The sequence below is a fragment of the Camponotus vicinus genome, unplaced genomic scaffold (genome assembly GCF_025532165.1).
Source record: "Camponotus vicinus isolate PSW18456_S1 unplaced genomic scaffold, iyCamVici1.0 SCAF_7, whole genome shotgun sequence".
Lineage (NCBI taxonomy): Eukaryota > Metazoa > Arthropoda > Insecta > Hymenoptera > Formicidae > Camponotus > Camponotus vicinus.
In genome coordinates this window covers 6,183,335-6,207,252 of record NW_028141979.1, presented here as the reverse complement: position 1 = coordinate 6,207,252, position 23,918 = coordinate 6,183,335, and the positions used below count along the sequence as shown (strand labels likewise).

The 23,918-nt window shown below is 38.5% G+C and overlaps 1 protein-coding gene across 13 annotated transcripts in view; it reads right to left on the bottom strand.

Moving 5' to 3' along the window:
- The window catches only part of Olf413 (DBH like monooxygenase olf413), a 266,419-nt gene that overhangs the window by 13,840 nt on the left and 228,661 nt on the right, over positions 1–23,918 (bottom strand). For 11 of the 13 annotated variants that reach the window (XM_083103940.1, XM_083103932.1, XM_083103934.1 and 8 more), the window contains 2 exons: positions 4,667–4,861; positions 107–193 (listed from right to left, as the gene is read on the bottom strand). In XM_083103940.1, coding sequence (XP_082960066.1) covers positions 107–193; positions 4,667–4,861 — 282 coding nt within the window. The remainder of the gene's footprint in view (positions 1–106; positions 194–4,666; positions 4,862–23,918) is intronic. The other 2 variants (XM_083103942.1, XM_083103943.1) reach the window with 2 other exon arrangements.

Genomic DNA, 23,918 nt, shown 5'->3' with positions numbered 1-23,918 from the left:
TCTTCGGCATTACAAGAGCATCCACCTTCGCTTTAATCAAGTCGGAGAGCGGCGGGCGCGCGCGAGCTACCGTAAACGGGTTATATACCTGGAGGAGAGAACTCACCTTCACGACGTGGTGTTTGTGATTAATGCTCGGCATCCTCAGGACACGGCACCAGAGCAGCATGTCTTGCTGCATGGGTAAACGAACCTGCACAGCAATTCGAATGGTACTTCGTTAAGCGAATATAATTCCATGCGAAATTAACGGATAGAGATACATTGAAACAATTGATACTTTGTATATCGATATTGAAATCACAAGGGAATATCGATAGGACGTTTTATATATCCGATATAAAAACGATTAATATATATGAGCGAAAATATACATGCATTTTAAAACATTAAAATGTAAAATGACTGATAATGTAGTTGAAGCAAAATTACGAAGGCACGAAAATATATTGCATTATAAATATCGATATCATTTTCACTACAAAAGAGATTAAAATTTTTAAAAAATTCTATAAAATATAATAGAAAATTACTTTAGAGCTTTTAGTTGAAATAATTTAATTAAATACTGATTTTTTATAAATAAAATATAAAGTATATATTTAGAAAAATAAATTGAAGTAATTCCATGCTATTTTTAGCCGCGATATCTTACATTACACTACTAACATTCAAAATTAGGCAACTCGTCCGAAATATTTTTATCTCACGAATGTTACGATATTATATCGCTGGAACTCTGTTTTGAAAACAAGCATTATACACCGTATCTTGAAATAATTGCCACTTTATAAGTACAAAAAGTTTCTTTGCTGAAACGAGTAGCGCAAGAAGTAGAGAGGAAAATTTGAGAAACTTGGCTACTTAACGCATACACACTAGTTTAATGGTTTGTTACAACATGGTAAGAGCAGTTAAACGCAAATATATACGAGAAATTCATTACCATATTTTCCGACGCCGCGTGCGACTTACATAACAAGGTTGCAAGTTGCTTTTATGATATACGAGCCCATTTCGCTCTGTCTCAAAGCGACGCTTTCCACGCCATGCGACTATTTTGCGCCAGTTCTCATGCACGGCCGGCTGCATTGTGTGCACGAACGCGTTGCGAGTTTTTCGGCACGTATAACACGGAATAAGAACTGCATCTACCGGCGTTAGTCACATTACTTGTTTTACGCTGTTCCGCTCGATATGCGAGCCATATTGTACGTGCGAACTCATTTTGCTCGATCTCAATCCTTTGCTATATTTTAGGCATCTCTTAGCCATAATCAACTGTATTGCATAGTAAAAAATAAAATGTCCATTTTAACATTTTTGACGTGTCCCAGAAAGTCCACTCTAAATTTTAAGTTAAAATAACTCATTCGTCGTATGTTTCTTAATGACAAACTAAAAATGTTAAATAATTGACACAATACTTTACATTTATTTTTGTTATCGTGACTTTAAGTATAATGTAAAAATAACATACAAATTAATTAAAAATTACACGAAAAAATGGTTGCAATAACTCGTAAGAATTGTTGTAGGACATTAACATATAATAGTAATTGTTTTAACTTAAATTATTTGTAATAGAAACATTTGATTTTAGTAAATTTGATTATTTTGTATGTCAAGGTTCAAGATTATTTGAAGTTTTACTTTAACTTTTCTTAGAATGTTAAACTGACTTGGGACATGTTGATTGTTTAAAATGATTATGTTAAAAATACTCAAAATAATATTCCATTTCTAAGAGACATATACAAAGTGTAAGTTATAAAGTTGACATAAATGTAACACATGAAAACGTTATAAAAATAATAGGATATAAGTTGTATATTAATTTTACATTAAAGTACTAATCAAAACGTGGTAACACAAGAAAATTTTAACATATCGCACAATTTTTTACTGTGTATACATCAATGTTTCGACATGAAATATTGAAAACATCCCTTAAACACAAGATTTTTCTAAACTTTAGCGCAGTATCATGACAAATATTGTAGAAATTTATTTATTCATTATTAAACATAGCGGTAGCAAATACTGATTTTTCCGGAATACGCATAATTTGCACAACTTTGCTTAACTATGCTTCTTGTTCTGTGACAGAATTACACGCATTAGGGCATTAGTCGCGCTTGTCCCACGTGTACATCTCGCATCTACAAGTCAGGATCGTAGTCTGTCGAATTATTCACGGACTTTCGTGCATCAATGGAACTCGGCAGCTTTGCTGTTGCGATGTGCATATCCCGGTAATACGTAGAAGCGAGGGAAAGCGAAAGGGAGACGGGTGGGTCGTTTTCAAACTGCTCGCCGCGGGGCGTAAGGGCGACCTGTATAGCGTTCGAGAGAATTACGAGATTCTCTTTTTCGCGCACCCCCTCCTACTCCGCTGCCCTAAGCGCTCGAGCCATGCCGTCGGATTCTCCCACGCCCTTACGCGAAATTATCGATGTCGAGATTACCGGGAAGGACGAGCGCGTTTATTGTTTTGCGGTCGAGCACTAACTGACGGCCGCGGGCGACTCGGGGATTCTTTTACGGATCAACCATGACGCATTTCCGACTTCTTGCTGCCAGGGACAATTTCCTCCGATCGATTGAAACACAATTTTTTATATCAAAAAATTGCAATAATTTTCAATATTAAATTTTGACAATTTTTTTATATCCAAATTTAATACAGTGAATTTAAAGGCATATTTAAATGAAAGACGCATTTGTATAAATGTGTAGCGAGAATGCAAAAACTATTAGCAAAACTGCCGGCAATTTCTAACAAATGGCAGAGTATCGCAAAACCTGAAGAGAACAATGCAACGTAAACCCGTTCCTCTCTCGCCTCATCTTCTTTGTGACTATTCTATTCATATTCATCGCGGCGCGATACAAAAGTTATTCGATCGCTCGGCAACTTTCGTGTACCGAGTTAAGAAAGAACTTCTCGCGATATTCGCGCAGGAAATGTAGAGCCAACGATACTTTGAAAGATACCGATATCTCTTTTTCGCGATATTTCGATATATTTCCATATATTTAAGTGCTAAATAATTTTGCAATCTCTTTACATTTCATATTTAAATGAAGCAAAACAAACTATATATTGTTACTTTAAATAGGAAAAGAAGAATCAAAAAGTATAGCTGGAAAGAACAGACTTGCCACCCCGATTATTCTGCTACAATAATTATAACAAATTCCTCGTTAATGCGAACAGAAGCCGGCGAAAAATGGCGGAGAAATTCGATAAACTGAAGGATTTATACAATATTCGAGATTTGGAACACGCAGAAATGCATTCGGAACCCTCGAAGCGCACGTTTGTCTCAAACGATATTACACGGGCTAACATTTCCGGGTCGTTTATCAGCATCGTTCGGAGAATGATCTTGCACTTTTTCGCGGGCCAACGAGCGGAATACGAGTCGTGGCCCGATTCCGGTCTCGATATAAACTATAAACAGCGCAGCAGGGCAGACGGTGGAATTAGCATTGTCCGATTTCCAGCGATAGCGCCGACCTCGTAATCTACGACCCGGCGACGCTAATGAACGAATAGTTTTTGCCGGATGTGACCCGGTTAAGATTTATGCCGCCATAAATTCGGCGCACAATGCCGTCTCTCTCTCTCTCTCCTCTCTCTCTCTTTAACAACGGCTCCGCTCGCGTTCGATAAAAATCCTGTACGAAACGTGCGCGGATCGAACATTCATCTCGCACGCACGATATACGCGATCTACACGCATGTGTCTACGCAAGCGACGATAGCAGAACCCTACGATGAGAATTTTGGGGAAAAAAAGCTCATTCGCATCTCGGAGATTCGGATAAATGAATAATCTGCCGATATCAAAACGATATCGAGAGCGCAAAATCAATCTTTATTATATTCATGAAAGAGTTCTCGATTTGAAGTTTAACTCCGAAATGAAGTAACATTCAATTAACTGGATAATTGTATAAAAAATTAAATATAATTTTGTAACTTTTATATCGATTAATTCCAAGTACTTTTTGAGCTGAATATTTCGAGTTTTCTTTCTTTCCGCTGTTTTTAATGCAAGTCTTTAGTATGAAATTATATATTCTCGAGCTAAAATTAATGTTGAGTTAATAACGAGTTACAACGTCGATGATTAGCGTTAATGATTTCTCGGCAAAGCCTGAATAAAGTAACTTTGGTTATCTTAAATACTTTCATGGAACCCGGCTTTGAAGCTTCCCTCCGTGCAAATCGAGTCCAATATCACAACGCCAATGGCAGATCCACTTTCGTGAACTCTAATTAAAACTCTTTAATCGTCTTTGTTCGCGCTCGCGAATTTCTCTCCGCGGTCGGGATGAATATTAACTTTGTTCTTGTTTCTTGTCACGTGCCGTCGTAATAACGCGATTCGTAATAAATGCAATGTGCACACCAACTGCTCTCTTTCTCTCTCTCTCTCTCTCTCTCTGTTTCTTTCTCATTTCCTTTTTTAATTATGTCAAGAACGAAACGAAATATTTTCTCCTTCAGATAGTTCGTTACGTATTTATCTCGACGGAACATCTTTATTGCACTTATCGCGTGGAATGTTAATTTTTATCTCACGGCACATGGTCGTCTTACGTTTTCCAAGTATGCGAAAAATTAAAAGCTAAGAAGATTAAAAAGTTTCCCCACCTGTTTGTTCAAAATGTCCCAGATCTTCAGCGGTGGCTCCGCGTCCTGATTACGCGAGCTTCGTCTGGGCTGCGTGTCCCTCTGCACCAGATACAACGGCCTCGAGCCTCGCACCGCGCCGTGATCGGGCAGAACCCCGGCCGCCGACACCGGCTCCTCGACATGATATTGCCAAACCACTTGCATCGTGTCGTTCTGAAACACAAAGGACCGCCCCGAGTCAAGAACGGGTCTCGTTCCGCGCTTTTTGTTGTCGAAAAATATTGATAGAGAAACAAGGCCACAAAGAGCTTGCGCCTTTATACATCCAAGTCGCCATAAAAATCGCTGCTTCCGGAAAGAAGGCGGACGCGAACAAACGGGCTTCTCTGAAGAGCGAAGATTGCGCGCTCGGCTGCGTCTTTTAATCAAACCTTTCGAAAAATTTACGATCGAAAATTGCGCCAAATTATTTTGCGAGACGTTTCTAAAAATTGCAGAAAAAAATACAAGTATGTATATCGATATTTTTCTCGCTAATTTAAATTTCGATAAAAATAACATTCTTTTCTAATAGAAATATAATTTTTATATATCAATTTTAATTTATATATTATTTTATATATTAATTTTAATGTATTGATTTAAAGCGACAATATTTTTCTCATTTTTTACAATACAATTCTTTAATAATTTTTCAGGCTTAAAAGATTTGTCTACTTCTTATGTAATCCTGGACAGCTTAAGCTTTCCGGCGCCCTTAAATTCGTAGGAAATCAGCCCCAGCGCTTATCAATGATCTGCGGCCGTGCTGCGGACATACGCGATTTAATTCACCCTGAAAAGAAAACCGACCGAGGGTGGCCGCGCGATATATCGAATACAAGCGACACGTCCCTCGGTCCGCTTGTCGCGGTTGGCCGCGAAGCGTACACGTGTCCAACAGCGCCAAACTTGGGGTCGCTTTTGCACGCGAACGAGCCACTTACACATCTTGGGGACAATCGCCTCTAATTGAGGAACTGGCCCGCAGGCTTCGTTAACCGATTCATTCCAAAAAATATCGCTCATTGACGCTATTCGAGTTGCATGAATAGAAATAAATAAATGTGGTATAACCGGATTTACGAGCTTGCGTTAATCAGAGTTATTTTTGTGCTTATGTTAATATAACATGTATTGAACGTTAATGTTTGCACGTAACGGGAGATCCTCTACCGCTTTTAGTCTTTTATCGATCGATCTCATTTAATAACAGGATGAAATATGAAGCAAAGTATACGGAAACTGAAGAATAATTAAATGTAAATTTCAAATATCTGAAAAAGGAAGATATATGTGTGTGCAAAATGAATGAGTGTTCTTTTAGTTTTAGTTTTTTAACAATTACGCATATTATTTAATTCTAATTTGTACGGAAAAGTGATACATTTTTCAAATATAAGAACGCGTACGGAATAAAAAAATTATTAATTGGAAAATTATTAATTGGATTCTCATTAATAGAAGGATAAAAAAGAATAATAAACATTTCTACCGTACGTATTAAATACGTGAAACAAATTAAGACATTTATTTGCAGAGATTTGCTCGAATCGCGTTACATGCAAAATATTACTCCGAGAATATTAATACCGCGGAATTCGCATTCATCATGTTCTCGATCGCTATCGATTCCTATCTTTACCGTCACTAACATATCGGAATCCAGATTAAGAGCGCGCTTCGACACTCCGGACACGTCTCGGCGTGAAGAAAAAAATTGTCGGCGGAATCACAGAAGTCTCGCGCAATCGGCGTGCAAATTTGCAAGCCCCTCACGTGTCACCCATTCACGTTCCTCGATAATCGACAAGCGTTCTCCTTCTCGAGAGGGAAAGACTTCACATTGTCCGTTAACTCCACCGCATACAATCATTGGCGCACTTACAATTGTTTCAGAGTCTGTTCTGAGACAATCGGGCGCCCGTTTTCTTCGTTCGGATCAAGGGAGAGCGGGGATAAAAGTAGCGACCCAGATTCGACGGAATCGAAAGATTCTTGGGGCCAAGATGGAAAATCGATTAAGGCAAATGGGCGCGTTAGAAGGAAGGAGGCGAGAATCGCGCGATTCATCTTCGGTCGATTCTGGAGACGTTCTTTGACTACATTATACATTTTTCGTTGTCCTCTTCGATCAACTGCGGATTTTCTTGTCAAAAGTCTTTTACACAAATATGTCAAATCTACTCAAAACTTTAACATTAAACATAAAAACTTTGCAGATTAAAATAAATATGTATATTATCTTCTACACAACAAATTTCAAATAAATTTTATTTGGAATCTTGAAAAATTTATGATTTATTTGTCCAGAAATGAATCCAACAAATATATATAATAAATAAATTAAATATTTATGGAAATTAAATATTCTTATCGCTATTTTTTTCAGCCTGTCAAGATGATAATAAATACATCTCTTCCGCTTTTTCTTTCTGTCTCTGTGTTTTCTTCGGATATAAAGTTTGTAATTAATCCAACAAGTTCCGATATTTTATATTTCATCTTGGCATAATTTCACATTTCATTTCTTACAATGTTAAATATCATACTTTTATATTACATTTCTTACAATGTTAAATATCATAATTTTTAATTGTGCAAAATAGTTTAATTTTTTGGTCTTGTAATCTCTTTATTAATGCGCGCTTTAATTAAATTTTTCTAATTCAAATCTAACAAATTAAATTTGTTTTATAAAATCGTTCGTAAAATACTACCGTTAATTTAACTATATTACAGATTTTCATTAAACTATTCTCCAAGAATTTTATCTCTTATAACAAATAGTCTTCCTTCTATCGATTCTGATACATTCCTATGCAAGAGTGTCGGGAAAAATAGTAGCTCGTGAATATCCTTGATCGTCGAGTTCAAAGGATGCGGTGCTATTGTAAGATACGAGTCTACCATTCTCGATTCGAGTAAGCCACGCGTTCGATCTCAGAAATCCCGATTTAAAAGATCCGCCTAACTTGCTGCATCCTTAAGTAGGTCGACAAGGGAAGAATGGTGCGGAAAAAAAATTCTCCCGGAAATAGGAAACGATGTTGACGCTTATAGAGATCATTAAACTAGAATATAATCTATGGAAAATATAAAGATGCCTTAATTAGCACGAGAATATTTATTAGGGATATTTATTAGAGGCAGGAAGTTACGATATAATAGATGTGTATGACGTAATAAAATCATAACGAGAAGTTGTACAAAATGAGAAGAAATTATTTATAAGAAGTTAAAGTTTCAGATAATATCATAAACAGAATTACAAAGTCTCGAGTCGTTATCAATTAGCATTCTCATTAAATTATGCGAATAACACTCGGAAAGTTTTATACTCTTTTATGATAAAAAAAATTTAAATTTTAACAGACGAGAAATGTAACCGTTTGCTAAAGATTTTAAAACTCGGGGAGATATATATTTCCATAAAAAGTATTCTCGGCAAGATATATGGATGAGATATATAAAACGACGAATCTTGTTTGAGAAAGATAGGCTAGGTAACTTTGCACGACAAGATGTAAGCAAGAAGACAAACGGAACGGATTTGAGATTCGAAGACATCCTTCGCTAACTCAAGCAGCGTTTCTTTCGCGGAGCAACTTTGTTGTTCGTTGTTCTCACGAGCCGTAAATCTCTTCCGCTTGTTCGTTTTGCGCACCGATGTCCTTTCCCTCCGTCTGCGTATCTACGTTTAAGAGCAGTCGTAGCTCGCAATTATCCGTTCCAATAGTCGTTGGGTCAAAAGTCGAGAAGGAAGAGGAGAGGGGAAAGGGAGAGGCAGAAGATCCCATTTCGCAAGTTAAGGATGTCAGCCGCGATGTGAGCAAATGGCGCGCGAGTTCCCTTAGAAAACCCTGGCATAAAAGATCTGGGCCACGTGCTCCGTAGAATCCCAAAGTTGAGTGCGAAAAGGAAGAGAAGAAACGGGAGACGTGAAGGGGGTTGATCAAAAAGGAACCGTGATTCTACAATGGCGATTAATCGAGTTCGTTTTATTACGCAAAGCGAGGAAGGTTACTGTTATTGCAAATTTTTATCTTTAGACTCTAGGAAACGAATTTTGATTCTGATGTTAGGTAAAATAATTTATCGAACGACGACGAAAGAGAGTACATTTACACTTATGAATAATACAATGTCATCATGTAATTATTTAGGAGCTTTTCTGAGAGCCAAATATAACTTTCTTCATCTATTCTAGCGTTAGACTAAACTTGTCAGAATTAAAGGTTAATGTTCTCCATTTGGAATCTAAAGGTCAATGTGATATTGACGTTACTAAAAGGGTTGCAATAAAGGGATAACGAATGGGAATCATTCAGTACCCTCGTCGAGCACGCGAACTGGTCTATTCCTCCGAAATTGAAAAGCCACTTCTCTCCTTTCCCCTCTTTGAACTTTCCTCTTCCCACTCTGTTCTTCCACTTGGGTATTACACCAGAAATCGTATCTCACGGCTAACGTCACGCGGCAGTCGTTGAATTTAAGGGGCGTATCCCAATTTCTGGGTTAAGAGATATCACTCGCTATGTGAGCAAATGACGCGGCTCTTCCTCCCTCGGAAAATCCCTTTCTCGGAAAATTTTGGAAGCTCGATATCGTCCATTGCCTCCGCTTTCAAATCTTTACTACGGGCGATAAGTCGAAGGAAAAAGGACTCGCAAAAGCACGACTTTTGTGAAAGATGGCCTTTTCATAATGAGCATATTCGAGAAATGGTTCGGAATTGATGTCAAAATTTAAAAATAATGACAGATATCGCGGAATTAAATTTCAGTGTCGATATAAAATTCTATAATAATGTTTAATTAAATATCATTGGAATAAAAATTATATTTCATTCTCTAAACTTTTACATTAATTTCTTAAAAGTATAAAATAATGTTAAGATAATTTGTATATACTGTAACAGAGATTTCTGTTAATTGCGAATGTAAACAGTCTCTGTCTCCTCCTTTATGGAAACAATTCCGAAGTCAACACCGACGACAATCGTTCCGCTTTGACGCGGCGAAAGCAACTTCGTTTTCTTGGGGTAACTTTCGAACGTGCCCGAAGTATCTTTCTTCCTCTAAAAAAAAGAGAGAGAAAGAGAGGCAAGATAAGAGCATTGCGAAACTTCGAGCAGCGAGCAGTTTGCTTCTCGCTGAAAGAAGACGAGTCCGAACGCCCGTGGGATAGACAAACCGATACTCGTGAGTAGCTTTTGCCGAGGGCAACGTTAATTGCCCGAAGTAGAAAAACCCAACGGCCGGTTATCGACGCCCGCGTCTCCGTTTTTCCCCTCATCCCTTTCCCTCCGGCATCCGTCTTGCTCGCCTGTCGTCTTAGTCGAACGCGCGTTCGCATACAACTCCCGATAGGGAAAACTAATATTGAACATTCCTAAGTAGAATGCAAAGGGTGCGACTCGGAGGGTGGCGAGTCACCCCGGACGTCGGGAGAAGCCCGAACTCGAACTTGAAAGTTTTAAAAAGCAATTAAGGGCTTCAAACTCCCGACACATTCGCTTCTCGCCTGCCTACAGCCCCGTCCATGCCGCTCAACCCCTTATATATATCTCTCTATTTCTTGCTTCGTTCGTCATCATTCTCTCTCTCTTTCTCTCTTTACCCTGCTTCGTTCCCTCGTCATCTGTAGCAGGCATTCGATGGCTGACTCGTCGCTATCAAAATTGAATTATTTCGTTACTCTTAAGAGAGCTAATATTTTTTTCAGGGGGATATTTCGTCGATAAACGACGCCCTCGATTACCTACAGTGGTGGTTTAGTGACATCGTTAAATATAGATAAAAAGAGTGCGATAAAATGCTAAAGATGCTTGATGATAATTGCTTTTAATTCTGTAATTTAGACATTTTAATACTTAAAAAAATTAATCGACTTTAATTCGAGCTATTTAAATCATAAACTTTTTGAAAAAGAAATCAAGTAAGATGATGAATAAAATATTCTCTACTGTTTCTATTCTTTTAGAGAAAATAGTTTATTTTATAAGTTAAGAATTTTACCTAACGCGTGAAAAAATCACGTCCAAGTGCATCAAAGAATTTTTCATTAAGATGAAGGGCGGGAAATACATATAAGCTGAAGAAAATATTGATCATTACGCGAAATTCATCGCTTTATTACAAATATTTAAACGTGTATATCATAAATAAGGGTAGTTTGCCATAAAGTAGATAGAAGTTTGCTCGCATACTCGCCACCTGGGAACGACGGAGGTGCCGAATCGATAATCTCAGTCTCGCGAGATCTAGCCGGGGTATCTCGAATTCAAGTACTCCCGCGAGCGTGAGCGCAATTTGCAATAAAGCAATACACGGGCTTCTACATATTTATCACCGTGAAACGTAAGGAGAAATCGATAATCGCGCCGGAATATCCGATCCGGATGGCGGGATCGGATCGGCTCTCTCCGACAACCGACAGTCGAACTCGTACTCGATGCCCCGTAACGAAAACGCGCGTAAATCTCGGATCTTTACCGCAATCTCTTTACGGGGTGTCTCAAATTCTGCGGAAACCGTTAAGGAAAACGGCGAACGTTTAGAAACGAACAGATATCGATGGTTCCCTTACGAATGGTTGAAAGCTGAAGGATTTTAATTTCCGGATATGAGGAAATAAAATCCTCCATTTTCAAATTAATTTCAAATGGTACTTCCGGTAGATATTTAATAAACAATATTAAATATTGTATGTATATAAAATATATTTAATATCAAAAGATTGTAAAACGGTGGCCGAATCTTGGCCAAAGAAGATCGATGAATTTGTTGAGGATTATAAACGACTAGGAAGAATGGCTGTGCGAAGCTAGGACACCCTGTGTACAGGGTGGCGTATGTGTCCGCCTCGGCTGGAAATACGATATGCACACTGTAGGTGGGTGCAGTCATTTGTAACGCCAACGCCACTGAAAGTGTCGCGTAGCCCGGCGCACCTATGCCGATTAGATTCAAATAGCTATCAGTGTTTCGCGTGCTACGCGAGAAGAATACTTTACGCCGCATCGATTTTCTTGGCGGCGCGTGCAAACCGAGCTTCGTACCCTCTCGCCCCATGTTTAAACTGCCGCTAAATGCGCTTGTCGGATTCTCGTCGCGGGTTGATAAGGAACGCGATTCCCTTATATCCACAGGACTAAAAATCAGAATTAATCTAAATTCACATAACTCATTATATTATCCTAACTCATTATATTATCATTATGTTGGATCAAGACGGTCCCGATTTAACTACCTCTCTGAAAAATTATAAGGAAGTGATTAAAGAATTGTTGACTATGTTATTTAAAAATCTCAAGGTCTCTGAGAGAAATAAGATTCTCTTTAACGGACGTATAATAAAGTTTTAATCAAATCCTTAACTGATTTTTAATGATTAAATCGTGAACGGAGAGGATACGAGGAAAAGGACAAATTCCTTCCTTCGCGTAATATCGCTCGAAAGACGAGGAAATTAAGTCAGCCATGTCTTTTGACGTGATAAAGGTCGCGTAACATTTTCTTTAATTAGACAGATGCGATATTCAGGAATCCCAGTGATATCTCTTACTTCGCGTCGACCTAGGAACTTGGAAGAATCCCGAATAGAGCCGCCCGAGTGTCAAGTGCGAGTAGAATCGCTTTATCATGGCGACGGGAGAGCAATTCCTTTTCCTCGTTTCTGCTCTGCAAAGTTCCACCTTCCCCCTTCTCGTAGGAGGCTAGATAATTTTGGAATCGCGTGATTAAAGTTCTCTCGCGATTAAAGTTCCCGCTCCGTTTGAATAATGACGCGAAAATGCGCGCACGTCGACGAAGATACAAAAGCTATCGGCGCTTGTTGTGTTAGTTTCCGTACTTCCGGCGATAAAATAAGCGCGATCTCGCACGGACATCCAACCGCAACAGATAAGACGGCACGATTCCCGTTCAGACGTACGGATGTACACGCGTTTATCGCGGTATATGTTTTTAATGAAGTTCACAACAGAATTAAAATTGGCGGTACTTGGCAAGAGGTAACGCGCGATAGGGTGAGCTTCTATTTTGATTAAGAGTGATTCTTTGTTTGCTACAAGTTTTTGCATATTAAATTAAATTAAATATTATATATTAATTATATATTAATTATACAGGGTGTATCAGAGCGACCGTAACAACAGTTTTTTGAGGAACCTAAGCATTTTAGAGAAAAATGTTTCATACAAAAGTTGTAGGGCTTAAAATAACCTATATGATCATATCAGTTTGACTTTGAATAGCACCGTCAAGGTCACATAAAAAATAATTTGAATTTTTTAAATGGAAACCCCCATTTTTTATTGCATATTCTTGCAACTCATCTCGAGAGCTTTCCAAAACACTATAACAAAGTATTTTTTCATTGAGTACTTTTCGAGTTATGAGGCTTAAAGTAATATCTTAATTTTACATAAACCATAAAATATCTAGTAAAATATTCATTTTTTGATTATCTTACCTTAATACTTTTATGTACAAAATAATAAGAGGAATCAATTGGTGTAAAGAAAACACATAATTGTTTCGAAGAAAAAATATGTAATTTGCAATTAACAATAGGTTATTTTAAGCCCTACAACTTTTGTATGAAACATTTTTCTCTAAAATGCTTAGGTTCCTCAAAAAACTGCTGTTACGGTCGCTCTGATACACCCTGTATAATTTTATATATAAATTATATAATTAATTACATAATAATTATATAATTATTTAATAATTATATAATTATTATATTTAATAATTATATAATTATTATATAATAAGTATTATTATATAATAAGTATTATTATATAATAAGTATTATTATATAATAAGTATTATATAATAATTTATTATATATTAATTACATATATTATATATCAATTATATATTAAATTAGCATTTCTTAAATTTTGTCCTTGTGAAAAAGATGCAAATATCATAAAGTTTAGGGAAAAATTCTTATCGTTAGGTCTTTTATTCACGGAATCATTCACAGATGAATCCACGATAACGCGTGAATATTTACTTTAATTTCCTTCCGCATACTGCACGTATAAAAATAAAAACGAGTTAGAAAACGACTATCCATTATCTCCTTTAATTATCTATTCTTCCGCAGAAATGTATTCATACATATTGCCTATTAACGCGCAATTTATGTTCATGGATTTAACGGGACGTTTTTTTACCTTTAAAGCTCACGAGACGGATATCGGAACTTAATCATCACGTATAGCGGCGAACTACGTCGAGAAGCATTGATTGGATACGCCTGTATTCACCGCGTCGAAAAAGGGAGGGCTTCGCTAACAAGATTCTATCGCTTTGCCTGGTGTATCGTTGGTGCTCTCTTCATCAACGTGAAACCGATGAGCCAACATCGGCGAATACGTGGCCACCGGCGTACCTGAGCACATCCTCTGGTATGTACCCAGTCATTAACGGGTAAACTCAGTCTAAACTTCCCGGTGGATCCTGTCAAGGACCCCGAGCAATACTCACGAGCGTTGTTGCAACGTAACTAAGTGCGCGCCGAATTCGCTTGCCGATGCCTGAACTTCAGTGCTCGATATGCGAAGATTAATGGCGATCGTTTCAAGTTATTTCGGGATTAACGACGTATCGATTTTTTTTTCGGACGAGCCTAAGATGTATTTGTCAAATTTTCAATCACATGCTCGATTCATTAGAATAATGCCATCGATTTTAAATCAGGTCGAAGACGCGTTATTCGTCTACGTGTGTGTAAAAATCCATCTGCGTAGACGTACGTTTATTTCACGAGACAATTAACTGTTATTTTCACTAGCGGATTATTGATCATTAATTAATGTTACGATTGTTTAATGAAATGATGATTGAATAAAACATGCGTTTCGTTTCGCGACTGCAGCATTCGTAATTTACATGTTCAGATTGCGTTAAAATATTAACATCAATAATCCCGTAATTAATATTGATCATTTATATACAGCATGCGTCTGTATGTGTATGATTTCATATTCGCACATAACATGAAGACGAGTCTCCTTCACGTATTAGCGCTAATTTATATAAAATAAGAGTGCTTGTTGCTCCATTTTGTACCAAAAATCCTTCATTTTTAGAACACAAAAGAGTCAAAATAATATCTAAAAAATCCGGAATAAAAAATTAAATCGCAAGACTTCCCAGATCCTGAGGAGAATAGTAGCATCTTGGGAGACGCTACTATTTGCCGCTTACGCAAGGTCAATAAACGTAATAACGCGGGCCGCAAATAGTCGGCCAGGTAAAAATAGCTGATGGCAACAGTCGACCGTCGGAATCGGATGGTGGAGGCCACCCCTTATCGCTTATCGACGCGCAACGAAGCGGCGCGGCATCAAAGCGCGAGTATTCGCGTCAGCAAGCCGCGTGTCGAGGTGAGCACGAACGGCGTTTGTATAATTAACGAGCTTTGCGGTGCGGAGAAGGAGCGAGAAAGGGCGGGGGAGGAGGTGGGGGAGGGACCTCTCTTCCGCCTCGCGGCCAGGCCGGGTTCTAGCGGGTTCACCCCCCCCTCCCCCCTCCCCTCCCTTGGTAGAATCGCATGTGTTCGTTCCGCGCGCGCCACTTATGCCGAGAATACTGAATTATTCCGCAGCCGCGCACACGCGCGTGCCTCCCCCGTCTCGTAATTCTTCGGCTATCGATTCCGCGCACCGAGACCGCCGGTGTATCTCCGTTTTCTCTATCTCCCTTTCTCGTTTTTTTCCTCGCATTTTATGCAACGCGGAAGGCACCGTTTACCACGCCAAATGACCGAGCATCGGTGTTCGCGTTCGCGCCGCGCCGGCACCGTCATCCGCTATGGAAATCGCCGTGAAAACAGTGTCCGAGAATAAGTCCCGCGGCTTTCCACCCCCGCGCGTTGCGCTCATATGCGCCAACTTTTCCCTCGGAGAGCGTGAATCTTCTCTTCTTTTTCTTTTCTTTTTTTTTTTTTCGTCGATGGGAAACATAACGATATAAATAAATGCAACTGCGAGTGCGAGGGTGAGAAACCTAAGAGAAGTTGCACCTGAAAAATCGCGCCTATAGCGTCATAATATTGCGATCTTTTTTAAAACAATTGTACGCATTGTACTGTCAGCTGACGCGACGAAAAAGCACGTGATGTGTAAACGCAAGCATGAAAGTTCTCTGAATCAACGCTCGACAGATATTCGAACGACGAGTAACTGTCTGCTGACTCATGATTATAGGGTTTACAAGCTTATAGAATTCAGATAACAGATGTCAGGAGAGAAATGACCGCCGATGAGTCGCTCTCCATTCGCTGCGTGAAATGCACGCGTAGCAAATGGAGTTCTAATTTAATCTGATAGCGTGCTCGGCAAGGATATCTCGACGTTGCTTAGCAGGCGACGGGACGAGACGACGTCCTAGCCTATGACGTTGACTGTCGTGTCAACGAACCGGAGAATCCTTAGGGACCCCGTCGCCGACAGGGCAGACAGGAGGGCACTAAAGTTCGCGTAATTTAGGTACGGCTAGACTCTACCTCCGGTATATAACCGCGTCAATATTAATCATTGTCATCATCGTTGTCGTCGCGAAATCCGGGAACGCGGAAACATTCGGGAAAATCGGAAACGATGGGCGATCATATCCTCTCAAACGCACTTATAACGAGGTAGAAGGAAGGAAATTGGGAGGAGAGGCTTATGTTTGTCGAAAATAAACGTTGCGAATCGAATCACTATAAATCGTCCAAATCTTATATCCAAGATATAATCGATAAAGTGCATCGAGTAACATTCGTCTTGCGATTTCCTGGTTTAAGAGCGCTGAATATGCCTCGTATTATTCTGTTTTAATGTCTCGATGCTCGATAAATACACAATTTTTATAATTTTAATTTTACATTTATTTCAATAGAATCGAGACATTTAAGATTTAATAAAGTCTCATGACATATTCAAATAATTTTAAGTCCACTTTCCTAGCTCTACCTAGTTTTAGCGTTCAATTCTAAAAACAGAGATCGCTGCCAAGATTATATATGTCCCCGATGATGCGAAAGACAGAAAAGGGCGGATGCTCAGCTCGCGATAACGACTGGCATCAGCGGCAGCGCGTCTTCTCGCAAACCTCGCAAGCTTAATGCGCGCGAAAGTAGAAAAGATAGAACTGAGAGAGGAGTCGCAGGGGGCAAGGGTGAAGAAGGGAGGAAAGCCGAGAGAAACGTACTATACGTCAAGACAATAAGTGCCATTAAGATAACGGCGGTGGGGAGGCTTAGATAACCCCCGCATGAACCTCCTTCGCGGATCCGGTAATGGAGGATTCCGTTTTATTCCGCCGCTATTTTTGGCGTATCCCGCTGGAAACTTACGGATGTCCTTACTTTTTGGTGTAACGATCCAATCTTGGTCGATGCGCAAGCGACTAGCCATTCGCATCCCAGATAAGCGCGATAAAGCTCTCTTCATTCGGGAATGTCCGAATGTTGACTCCTCAAAATAAATCCACTCTGAATCTTTGCCGCAAGTTGAAGAAAAATGCGGCACACATTTTAACTTATTCCAGTAAAATATCGCTCGCAAACACATTAAATTATAGTATATGGTGTTACATGATCTATTCATATTCTAATTTCCCGTATTGCGAGTTCAAAATTTTATATTCTTGCTTTTTTGTTGTGGAAAAAATTCTCTCGAGCAAGGATATGAATAAGACATCGCTTTTGTGTGCTCTGGAAAAATTCAAAGAGCCGGTGGAACAGTAAGTTTTTCCTTTCGATGATTTTATCTTAAACTTTGACGGAGAAACTATGTACTCTCTCCTCTCTATCAGAGTTTTTCACATCAATTTCACTTCGATTCTCTGGAGAATATCGCGTATTTATACTCCTCATCTCGTGCGGAATAATAGTATGGTTCGTGATCTCGAAAAGAAGGGAAAAAAAATATTGAAGTAAGGGGGAAAGAGGAAAAGAGAAAGAAAGTGCCTCGAGTACATTCACGCACACATGCACCACTTTTGCGCGTCTTATCCCGATCAGTAATTAGTCCGATCGTTTGCCGAGAGCCCAGGGGCCGACTGCTGATTGGTATTAAAGGTATTGCTGATTGGATGAAATCGATGCTACCGCGATGAGCGAGGCTTTTTCTCCGGCGAAAGCTTTCTTTGTTTCCTCTCTTTCTCCCTGCTCGTCCGGAAATATGACGGAAAATGCTCTGGATATTATTAGATTGGATGTGTAAGATTAAGAATTTCGTTCCTTATCTCTTTTTGTTTCAATAAGCACGATAACATCGTTCATTATATTTGAAATTTTATGTAATATGCGGTTTATGAATTATGTACAAGACGCGTACGAGTTTATAATATTCGTCATACATCGTTAAATAATAACCAGTGAATTCCTGATTCTCGTAGGAATACAATTCTTTTCTTTCCTTCCTAAGCGAGGCTATCGGCTACGGATTTGAGAGTCAGCCCGCAAGAAATACGCGACTTTTGGGATGCCTCGTATATCCTGCACCGTATTTTCGATCCCCTCGCAAGAAGTTCGTCGGGAAGCAAATGACGCGAGTACGTTGAATACGAAGCACGGAGCACATTGCACAGAGGTTTGCGGTAGAGACGATGCCGGTGCAAGGGGGATGCAGCCCCTCGCATTCGCCTTATATTCGAGAGACGGGAGAGAGGTTTCTGCGCGCGAGGGGCAAGGGGGGAGGAGATGGTATACGCGATGGAGAGAGGAGCGTGGAATAACGCATGGATTGCGAGAGCGAAATTGGAGATCGAGTGGCGAACGCCGAAAGAGTGGCTGTGCCACTCGGCGGCGCAAACGGGACTATTCTATCGAGCCAGGGTGGAAAATGGAAAAACGCATGTATGTGCGAGGCAAGGGGTGAGATCGAAGATTGGCGCGGCGCGAAATAAGCCGTGCGAAATAAGCCGCGCGATATAAAATCCCCGACATCCGCGCTCTCGGCGTGGGATTCGCATGCCTGGCTCGAGATTCGTATATATTTCAGACTCATTGAGTCTCGGTACGGAAAGCGTGCACGCGCGTCGATCCGATAAAAGGATCATTGACTTTCGATCGTCGATTCGGAGGTCATAAGCCGACGTTCACCATCTCCGCTCTGTGCATTTTCACGCGGATTAAGTAAAAATATCAACGCCTCGAAGAATGGACCGTGCCACGTTGCTAGCTCGGAGGGAAAAAGGTTGAAAATATGTCAAGTCGAAGATCGTGAAACGATAAGCGAACAAAGTCATTTTCGTTTTTTCTAAAGCCAAGGAAAAATCAAGAAAAGAGAATCAATATTGAGAAGAGGGGTTGTACATTAAAAAGATATTAGCTTCCACTATCGAAAATGATTGGTTCACGAATGTATAAATCATATCATTTCATAATCATATTCATTTTCAAATTAAAGACATGTCAAAAATCGCGAGAAATGAGAATTTTCGCATAAGAATCGAAAGGATAACCAAAAGAGTATTTTTCTTTCAATTTCTTTTCATTCAACTTTTTAAAGTTGAATGAAAAAAAATGGTTCGTAAAATGAAGTACAGAATATCCCATGCGCCAACTTTTTCGAATTCTTTCTTCAATTCGTGCAATTTAAATTAGCGTCCTCGGAAATAATTAATATTATCTGGCTTTTGGAAAAAAGAAAGTACATATACGTGCAATGTGCCAAATATTCTGACGCATACTCCGCCAAATAGTAAGTACCACAGCAAGTGCCTGAAGAATGAAAATTTCTCACACGGAAAGTTTAAAATACGAAGGTTGAAAAATCTTGAGGAGAGTAAAACTCTTCCTCGCACACTTCTCATTTGAGTTCGCAAGCACGGACAGCAAATTTGTCGCGAGAATGAAGGAAAATAGGTGCGAAATGTCTTAGGCGATCTTCCTAAAAGATCGTGCGATCGCTAAAAATGAGGTTCCATTGAACACCTGGTTATAGAAAAATAGATAGATGCGAATACTCGGCGCGAATATTTTTCCGCGATGTGTGCGCTCTTCTATATCGATAATCAATAACGATAAATTACGCCCGAACATTATTTTCATCTCGGACAAGCTAATACTTTGACATTACAAAGAAAGAAAGTTGATGAATGATTCATATCGATTTTAATTACATTATTAAGGATGTGGCTGATGCTTTTTTAGCACAAGTGCGGACATCGTTTTCTATATTTCCTAGCCGCGACTCAGTTTTCCCAACATTATTTTCTGTCCGCCAAGCAAGACACACAAACTTTCTCGTCACGTCAGTGACGCGCGAACAGCTGAGAGACGCGTCGCGCGCGATAACTACCGGCGCTTATAGTTTATCTGCAAAAGAGCGACGACGCATATTAACGTAACGTAGCGTGACGCCCCGGTCCAGATACGACTTCCACGTATCTGCAGTTTGAACTTGCCGCCGCCTGCACCGTAAAACTGCATTCGGAATTTCTGGTAATATCATTCGTGCGCTATTAAGCCGTCACAGCACGAACGACGAGTTTAGAGCGAGCGCTTTTCGCGCAGTCAGGAAAGTTAACTTCAACGAGATGCGTTGGGAATGTATAAGCGGCGAATAATGTTAAAAATCCGTCGTGCGAAAATGGATTGTTGCGTTTCTCTTTTATATATATATATATATATATATATATATATATATATAGCTTTTGAAATGAAGCACATCTATCATTTTTCGCTCTAATCACTTGACTTCGATTTACTTGAGCTTATATCTTTCCTATAAGCACGCGCAAAACACGAGAATATATCAAACACATGTTAAATTAAAAATTTCAAAGTTTGTTATTTTATTTCGAGCGCTTGATTAAACATTTTAATCTTAAATTAATCTTTAATTAATTAAATTTTAATCTTTAATTTTAGTAGCAAAAGTAAGATCGGCCCGCTCTTTAGAAGAATTTCAATTGCGTTGCCTTCTGTGCAAAAATGCACATTTTCTTCAATATTCGAGGAATATTTCGTACTTTTGCCACATATGTAATATTACATGTCCTTTACATCGAATTCTTACATGTAGTTCTCTATATCGGAATTTTTGAATCAATAAATAATGAAAGTTACATTCAATCTCGATATCCAATTCCGATCAAATGTTTTGCGTTTTACTGCATCAATTGACATGACATTTTAACCGTGAATTTCTTTTTAATAGAGAAAGAAATGACAACATATTAAAAATTTAAAATAGATATATCGTTAATGCATTATTAAATAAATCAAAAAGTCGAAATTAATTAATAATTAATAAAAATAATAAAAAATAGTCTCTAACATTCAATTAATAAATCATGATTAATTAATAGGAAATTGGAAACCTGTAGAAGAAAATGCCGCAAGAATTTAATCAAATTATATCTAATTAGCAATTTTATTAAGTTTCCTTATAAATAAAAAATATTAATAATGAATAAAAAACGAATGAAAAATATTTTCCGTTAATTAAAAAATTGAGAAAATAAAATAGAAAATATAACTCTTGCGGAGATCTTTACTTCTTCAATTCTTAACGATCTGTCAGGCGATAAATCAAAGAATTAGGCCAATGGATTAATTATACCAACGATAACGATCGCTCTTCCCAAGCTCTCTCGATATCCGGCGCAGCATCCGAAGTAATTTCAGATCATAGCTCGAGATGGATTTCTCGCTACTCGTTTCCGTCGAACGATGCGAAATTGCACATACGGAAGATACTCAGCTGCAGATGCGCAAAGTCGGGATGGGACGCACGCGTGCACGTACGATATGCAACTTGCCTCTGCCGCCTCTTTTCGCGCGGAATTCAATCGGTGGCCTAGATTTCTCAACGATATTCGTCATTGGATCGCGTTACACGTCCGGAATATACAGAGTGATTCGCGAGGATGTGACATACAGGGGAATTGATCTGTCGAAAGTGAGTTTGAGTGAAGCAGAAATTCATGAAAATCGCACACAATATATCACGCAAAGCTGCGAATGTTTAAACATTAAGGTGAAGAAATAAAGAATTTTTCGTGCGATACATAAAAGAAAAATAGCAACGCTTACGCAAAGACTCATAAATTGATTTTGTCAATAGCTCGATTTGCAGTAATGAGCTTTTGAGAGAGAGAGAGAATGTGCGATTTTATAAATATATTACATAATTTGTGGCGATTATTCAGATTCGAGACCGCGTATATATATATATTATGGAGTTTTTAATTGAGTAACGTGGAAAATCAAATCCTAAATTTGTGCTACCTCATTGTGAGAATCGCATTGTATAATTCCTCGTTGCCTCCGCTGAATACAAGTTTGTAGACGAGCGAGAAAAAGCCATCGGACGAATGTTTGCGAGAATTTCATTCCAAACCAATTTTTTGCGCATAGGTACCAATGAGGTTTTTCTTTCACAAAGTGCGTTTGTTCTACGTTAGTTCTACAGTTTCTCTATGCATTCGGGGACATAAATATTTCGCAGAAATGGAAGGCGAGTTTAGGTCAGCGTATCAACTGTGCACGATGACTGTAGCCTTTGAATTTATATTTGCCTTAAGTAAACACACTCTGTGCTTGTAAAAAACGAATTTTTTTAGAATCTTTCTCTTTGCATATTTTATTCAAACCATCAACATTACATCAAAATTATTAATTACATATATTTTTGCGTGATAAATTTATTTTCTAAAATAATTTATATATATCAGAATTAAATATATATTTTTTAATAATCTATTTATGCTTCAAACATAAAATGCAATAGCTTTATAACGTGTGATTTAAGTCTTTTATTACATTATATCGTCGCTGATTTATTTAATACGATCGTCGAGGGATTAAACGTGAGTTCACCTCGAGGAAGATACTCAAACCGTACGGGACAGGAAAATTTTCGGCTTTGCTCGTTCCAGTTTGCGGTAGCCGCGACATGATATTTCACTCGGCGAATAATATATTATGCGCGATAACCCGAGCGCGGAAACGGGAAAGAGTTGTTCGTCCGTAAGTTAGTGAAACTATCGCTGATTCCGAGATATTTGCACGGGATTACCTCTTCGTTTAACTTCCGAGTACAGACGCGAAAGGGCGAGGGCGCGGTTCACCGCGATGAGGGAAGAGACGGGAAAAAATGACAAGGAGCTAGATAGGGAGATATTTGTTCAAATTTAGAATTTGAAATGTCTGCGCTTCTAATAAACACAAAATGGATAAAAAAAGGGCACAACAATTTTATATCAAGAAATTTTTGCTACATTTCTTATTAAATTCATTAAAAGTTACAAGTGAGAAATGTCAAAAATAAACGCATATATTCTGCATAGATTTAATAAAGAGTTAATGAAGCATTTAATAAGGTTTTCGTAATTTAAAGAAAATTAAAATCAATAGAAAAGCTACACAATTTTTAAATTATATATCTTATTTTTTTAATATCTTATATATTATTTAATCTCTTATTTATATCTTATTAAATTCATTAAAAGTTATATATAAATGGGAAACAATTATCAAAAATAAATGGATATATTTAATGAAGCATTTAACAGTATATTTATAATCCAAGGGAAATTAAAATCAACAGAGAAACTTTACAATTTTTTATTACATTCTTATTAAATTCATTAAAGATTATTATAAGTGATAAATAATTGTCGAAAATAAATTTAATAAGGTATTAACAGGATATTTATAATTTAAGAAATTAAAATCAATATAGAAGTTGCACAATTTTCTAACAGTACGATAAATGTACTTTAACAGTAGACTACACGCGAAGAAAGATCAATAGACGATGGATAGAACGAAGAACAAACGGAGGTGTCCTCCGAATAACGACGTCGTTGTCTTCTGTAACCGCTCGGATGAACGGAACGTGGAGGCCTAGGGAGAGAGGAAGGGTAGAAGAGTGTCGAGAATTGAGAAGTAGCAAAACTTTAACGCAAACTCCAAGTGAACGAAGTGTCGCCGTTTTGGAACGCGAGAGGAGGATCGAGTATACGATAACTCTCGCAGTCTGCTCTCCGGTCAGGTATCTCTCCTGGGTACGTGTGTTACCTGACCGGAACTCAAACATCGGTTACAGTTCTGCTCGCGTCGCCGATCTCGGAATCGAGTGACGCCCGATTAAAATAGATCGAATGTAGCGTCTCCGCGAACTTTGAACTGTTGCACATTGTGTGCCGATGGCTATTATACTTGCGACGTACATATATCAAAGATACATAAGGGTGCCTCAGCTTTCCGC